The sequence below is a fragment of the Diabrotica virgifera genome, chromosome 4 (genome assembly GCF_917563875.1).
Source record: "Diabrotica virgifera virgifera chromosome 4, PGI_DIABVI_V3a".
Taxonomy (NCBI): Eukaryota; Metazoa; Arthropoda; class Insecta; order Coleoptera; family Chrysomelidae; genus Diabrotica; species Diabrotica virgifera.
The window spans coordinates 141,820,955-141,827,245 of NC_065446.1; the positions used below are offsets into that span (position 1 = coordinate 141,820,955).

The window sequence follows — 6,291 nt, forward strand, 5'->3', positions numbered from 1 at the left end:
TTGGCAAGAAATATCAAGCCTAGGCTCAGTAGTTAAGACGTATTGGGCCCAGTGGGACTCATTTATCTTGGAAGACAGCTTGCTTAAATGAGTAATAGAAAATGATGATGGTTCGGTGAGGAGAACACAGTTGGTGATTCCAAAGAGCAGAGTAGCCGAAGTACTTCGTCAGTTACACGACAGTCCATCAGGAGGGCATTTTGGTGTAAAGAAAACCCTTCAGAGAATTCGGGAAAGATTTTATTGGATGAATAGTTCCGACGATGTGAAGGACTGGTGTAAGAAATGTACTACCTGTGCTACAAGTAACGGGCCCTACCGGAAAAGAAAGGCTCCTATGAGACAGTACAATGTTGGAAGTCCGTTTGAAAGAATAGCTTTGGATATTGCCGGGCCATTTCCAGAAAGTGACAATGGATGCAAATACATGTTGGTGATAATGGATTACTTCACGAAGTGGGTGGAGATCTACGCAATTCCAGACCAGAAGGCCGCCACTATTGCAGATGTGTTAATCAAAGGCTGCATCAGCCGATTTGGAGTACCTCTGTAGATCCATAGTGACCAGGGAAGGAACTTTGAGAGCGATCTATTTCAAGGAATCTGTGATAAACTAGGCATGAAGAAGACAAGAACCACGGCCTATCACCCGCAATCGGATGGAATGGTGGAGCGTATGAATAGGACAGTCGGCAAGTATTTGACAAAGATGGTGTCCAATCATCAACGAGACTGGGACCAGTACCTTCCGTTCTTCGCAATGGCCTATAGATCTGCTGTTAATGAATCAACTGGCCAAACACCAGCAAAAGTCCTATTTGGACGTGAGATGCGTCTACCCTGTGATCTAGAGTTTGGATGTCGACCTGGAGAAGATGTTGCTGGTGAGGATTACGTGAATGAATTACGAAGAAGAATGGACGATATACATGAGTTGGTCCGTTCTAATCTTCAGATCGCTAGCGACCGAATGAAGAAACGATACGATACCCAAGCTGAAAAGGGATGTTTCAAGGAGAACGACAAAGTCTGGCTTTATAATCCAAAGAAGCGAACAGGCTGCTCTCCCAAGTTGCAGCAGTTCTGGGAAGGTCCGTACCTCATTGTCAAGAAAATCAATGACGTTATCTACCGAATAAGCAAGATTCCTAGGGGAAAGCCGATGATAGTCCACCATAACCGGTTGGCGCCGTACGAGGGAGACCACGACGTAGATGAAGAAGCGGAAGTCAACCAAGTTCGAGAAATACCTGACCTTACCTTTGAAGAGTTCATGGGTGCCTACGGAGGTACCGGTAAAGCAAGACATGGTGTTACCACTGAAGAAAAGCGAGATTTTCTCGCACTTCCCGATGACTATTCACTGGCCCATACCATCCCGGCCAGTATCAAAGACGCACGAGGGTTGGCATCCGCCTTCCGAATGAAGTTTGGTCGAGTTGCAGAACTTCAATGCCAACTGCCAGCTCCTGGCAAAGCATTGAAACTCCAAGATGCATCACGTTACCTATTCTATCTGGTAACGAAAGACACTGTCCATGACCAACCTACCTACCAAGATGTATGGGATGCATTAATTCAATTGAGAGAGCACGTGTTGGAGTCCGACGTGCAAAAGTTAGCCATGCCAAAGTTAGAATGCAGCCAATTAGACTGGAGAGTTATCCGAAATATGGTAGAAGAAATTTTCCAAGACACCGAGGTCCACGTGTTAGTCTGTTGCAATCCGCATAGTTACTGGTGCGGAGAGAAGACCGTCCCCTGTCACTTTTATACAACTGGGAGTTGTAAAAGAGGGTCCAGTTGCAGATACCAGCATCCAGTTCCAGTCCCGACAAGGTTCCAGGAGGAACCATCTTTTGAGGAGGGGGCAATGTCACGGTCCCAGGCCGGTCCTGTCAACGCCAGAACTCTCTGGCGCCGAAGTGTCTGAAACCCTGTTCGTCGGCGAGACAGCTATTTACGTATCGGCATATCTAGAAGAATCACCGAATACACCTTTTTTTATTGCTTTGTAAATAATACATATCTTTCGATTTTTTCTGGAAATCAGTAGAATAATTTTTATAACTATATAGACATTTTTGAAATTAGAGTTAGTTATAAATTTGTAGTCGTCGGTCGAGTAACATTTTTCGATGCTCGGACGCGAAATAAATGTAAATGTAAATTGTACATATTAGACATTTAGATAAATTGTTGTTTTAGTGTAATCTTTAATAAAGCAGTGGTTATTTTGTAACAAATAAAAATAATGTAGTATTTTAATGTTAAGTTTGTAAATTAGTGTTATTAAAGGATATAAATTCAGTGTTCTTTATTTCTTTAAGTGTAAGTTATTAAAAATAAATAAAGTCAATTAAATTAAACTTAGTGCCTAAAAACATAAACAATAAAATAGTAGAGTCAACCACGTAAAAAGACAATTATGCCACAATATATTTAAAAAAATTGAGGCTTTAACATATATATTTGGAAAGATTTGATTGCCCAAAGCAAGACAAGAGTATTTCCCTGGTGTAAGCTGGGCGAATTATCCCGAGGGATATAACCCAATAAAGGAAGAAGAAGAAAAAGAAGAGAACATTGTAGACATTTTCAAAAATGTCTACAGGCCACTGATAGACTCCATGAATAAAATGCGTACAGCCCACCAAACATAGCTGAAAGTGTGAAAATAATCACTACATTCTTCATATGACGGACCTTGCACTCAACTGATGGTCCAGACTGTTTGTATGTGGGGGAACAACGAAGTGGGAAAGCAATGGGAATTTCACACCTTCAGCTATGTTTGGCGCACTGTACTTTGGGTAAAACCAGGGGTAATATTGGTAATAATAGGCGCTTGAAGCATATCACTGGCTCTATTACCTTCCTTATATATCTTAGGCCCTAGAGATAACAGACTACCCTGCTATAATCCCAACGTCGAGGTAGCGGTAGGTATAAAAGGGAGACTATTATTATTACCAATAAGTACAGTAGAACCCCGAAAATCCAAACTAATTGGGGGGACAGCCTGTTCGGATTCTGAAAAGTTCGGATTATCCGAAAGTTAGCCTAACTAGTAGCAACGCTAGTAGTTCAAAGCTTTCATTGTCGTTGATTTTGAGTCGCCAAACGTTCTCGCAACATAAGTTTATGCTTTATGTTTAACCTTTATAAGCACTATATATTTAAAGTACGTATTTATTTTTAAGAAAATTTTAAATGTCCAAGTCTTATTAATCCTACATTGTTTAATTTTCTGGTTTTACTCTGTATAATAAACATGTTTTTAAGTTTTTTTGTCTTGATTTTTTTTAATTTTTTTCACTTTCCGTTGGTTCGGATTTGCGGGGTTCTACTGTAAAACCAAAAAAAGTTACATACCTCAGCCCCAAGATCTGCGAGGGTTTCAATTAATACTGCTGTTTGTACAGTCATGTGAAGACATCCAGCTATTTTGGCCCCCTTCAAAATTTTGTTGTCCTTGTATTTCGCTCGTAGACTCATCAGGCCGGGCATTTCATTTTCGGCCAAAGTGATTTCTTTGCGGCCCCATTCGGCCAAGCTCATGTCGGCTAGAAACAAAGAAGAAATAAATATGAGTGTGTTAAATACTGACAATACAGAAAGAGTAAAGCCTGTTTTTATGGTATTTTTGAATTTAATTTGAAAAAAATCTAACCTTAAAATTCACGTGTTCACATTTGAAATTATATTACTTACCAACTTTGTATGATTGTTTAGCCATGGTAAATTATTTCTAAAGGACTGTTAAACTGTACTGAACTTCTTCCCAAATGTCTTCACAAAAAACTGAATGATTTATGATTTTTATTTGAATCCTCGCTCTACCGTCACCGTCTCTACCGGGTACCCGGGTACCAGACCAACCAAACAGAAAAGATTAAAAGCAATTAAAAGAGAAAAGAGATTCAGACTTCAGACGATTCAGATTTCAGATTCAAATTCAAAATTCAAAATTGGGGAGAGGGAAGAATCTCTATTAGTCCAAGAGGCAGCGCTGAAAAATCTCTTTGAATTTACTAAAGCTAGATTTTTCACAGTTGATTTGTTGATTACTGTGATTGTGTAAAGAAACATACTGCGGTCGGTCAAGCGAAACGTAGAACAGGGGTTACTGAGAGGGTATCAAAGTTGCTTTCCTACGAAGGTAATTAAATCCATTTACTAAGGCTGAAAATCAGTACACACATTCTAAATTAAATATAAATAAAAGTTATTATAGTCGGTCCCAGTGAATGTACAGGGTTATTCACTATATTTTGCCCCCTTGTAAACTGCTTTATTTACAGAATTATAAAAAAATGTAAAATACAAAAGTTATTCGATTTTTAAATTATGATTTTTTGAGATATATATCGCACTAGTAACGTCATCCATTTGGGCGTGATGACGTAATCGACTATTTTTTAAATGGGAATAGGGGTCGAGTGCTAACTCATTCATTAACATGATTAATTATACAGGGTGCCCAAAAATTTTTTTTTTGAAGTTATACTTCTTTAGGCGCGATTGAGAGTGAATTTTTATTATCCTGGGCGCATGAGCACACAGAAAGTACATATATTGTTAGTTGCTAAATCATTCAAGTTATGTATGTATCAGCGCAAATAAGGTTTAAAAAAATATGTTAGTGTTTTTAGTAAATATATTTATTATTAGTTTTGTGTCTCTGGATTTGTCTTCGTCGGGAGTAAGATAGTAAGTATTAAACATTTTTATATTTTTATACTTCACTTGATCTATTTGTCACCGTGGTTTGTAATAATTACGTCCGAGAAGTCGTGTACACAAAGCCCTGATGGTTTATTGGTAGAGCATTCGACTACAGATCGCGGAGGTCCCGGGTTCAAATCCGGACACAAAAGATTCTTTCTTTCTTTTTTTTTTTTTAATTTTTGGTATTTAAAAAAAATTTGAAAGTGGTAATATCAAAATTAGTTTAATAATTAAATAAAATACAAATAAAGTGTTTTAAGTATATTTATTTCGTTGAAATCATATAATAGAAGTATAACTTCTTACGTGCGCACAAAGTACACATACATTCTTTTTTTAATTAAATTAATTGTTTAATTATTAATTCAAAAAAATTTTTGGACACCCTGTATAAATAATGAACTTAATGTTTATAGTACTGTATAGAGAAATGAATAACCTTTTAAATGAGCTAGCACACGACCCCTATTCTCATTTAAAAAATAGTCGATTACGTCATCACGCCCAGATGGATGACGTCACTAGTACGATATATATGTCAAAAAGTCATAATTAAAAAATCGAATAACTTTTGTATTTTACATTTTTTTATAATTCTGTAAATAAAGCAGTTTACAAGGGGGTCAAAATATAGTGAATAACCCCGTACATACATTGGAGCCGACCGACCGGCTCTGTCCCGTCATACAGCTGACCAACTATAATAACTTTTATTTATATTCAATTTAGAATGTGTGTACTGATTTTCAGCCTTAGTAAATGGATTTAATTACCTTCGTAGGAAAGCAACTTTGATGGAGATTGAAACTCAATTGAAATTCAAACCAAATACATTACAAATTTAACTGTTAAAAATGAGGAAAGCAAAAAAATGAATCTTAATCATATCACAAGGTCAGAAAATAAAACGAACGATGAAGGATATCAGATTGTGACAAAAAGACGCAAGAAAATAGGAACTGGAATTGGTGATAAGGATTTCCATGGAAAATCCGAAAAACCAGACAAAAAATTGTGGCTATTCATCTCAAAAGTTCCGGATAGTGTAAATGCGGACCACATCAAGATTTTCATAATAACTAAGACAAACTGTGAGGATATACAAGTAAAGTTGTTACCAACTGACCATAAAATAAGGGATAATCAATGTTTTATGATAGGTATACTATACCCCATTCCACGAATATCCGACTCTCTTGGATTATCGCGACAACGAATATTTTACTGTGCAAAAATATGAAGGACGAAAGAAAATTGCAAATTATATTGTTGTTAATTGGAGTAATTATTAGAGCTAAATACTTTCGTACTTCTTATGTTGCACACTAAAATATTCGTCGTCGCTATAATCCAAAACAGTCGTATATTCGTGGAATACACCATACTTGACTTCAGGGAAGAAATTTACAGTCCTGCTTTTTGGCCGAAAAAAATTGGCATTGAACGATTTAACTTTAAGTTAGGAAGAAGATTTTTAGATCGAGAGCATCACAATAGAGGTCCGTCAACTGGAGAAGATAGACCTGATTCTTTTTTAGTCAAGTAAATCCAAGAGAAACG

The 6,291-nt window shown here is 37.0% G+C and overlaps 1 protein-coding gene across 1 annotated transcript in view; it reads right to left on the minus strand.

Annotated features, from left to right (window-relative positions):
- The window catches only part of LOC126883168 (adenosylhomocysteinase), a 213,571-nt gene extending 209,603 nt beyond the window's left edge, over nucleotides 1-3,968 (minus strand). The window contains exons 1-2 of the mRNA XM_050648417.1: nucleotides 3,715-3,968; nucleotides 3,376-3,566 (exon numbers count right to left, since the gene is read on the minus strand). Of these exons, the coding sequence (XP_050504374.1) occupies nucleotides 3,376-3,566; nucleotides 3,715-3,739 (216 nt within the window). The 5' untranslated portion in view covers nucleotides 3,740-3,968. The remainder of the gene's footprint in view (nucleotides 1-3,375; nucleotides 3,567-3,714) is intronic.
- Between the last annotated feature and the right edge of the window lie 2,323 nt (nucleotides 3,969-6,291).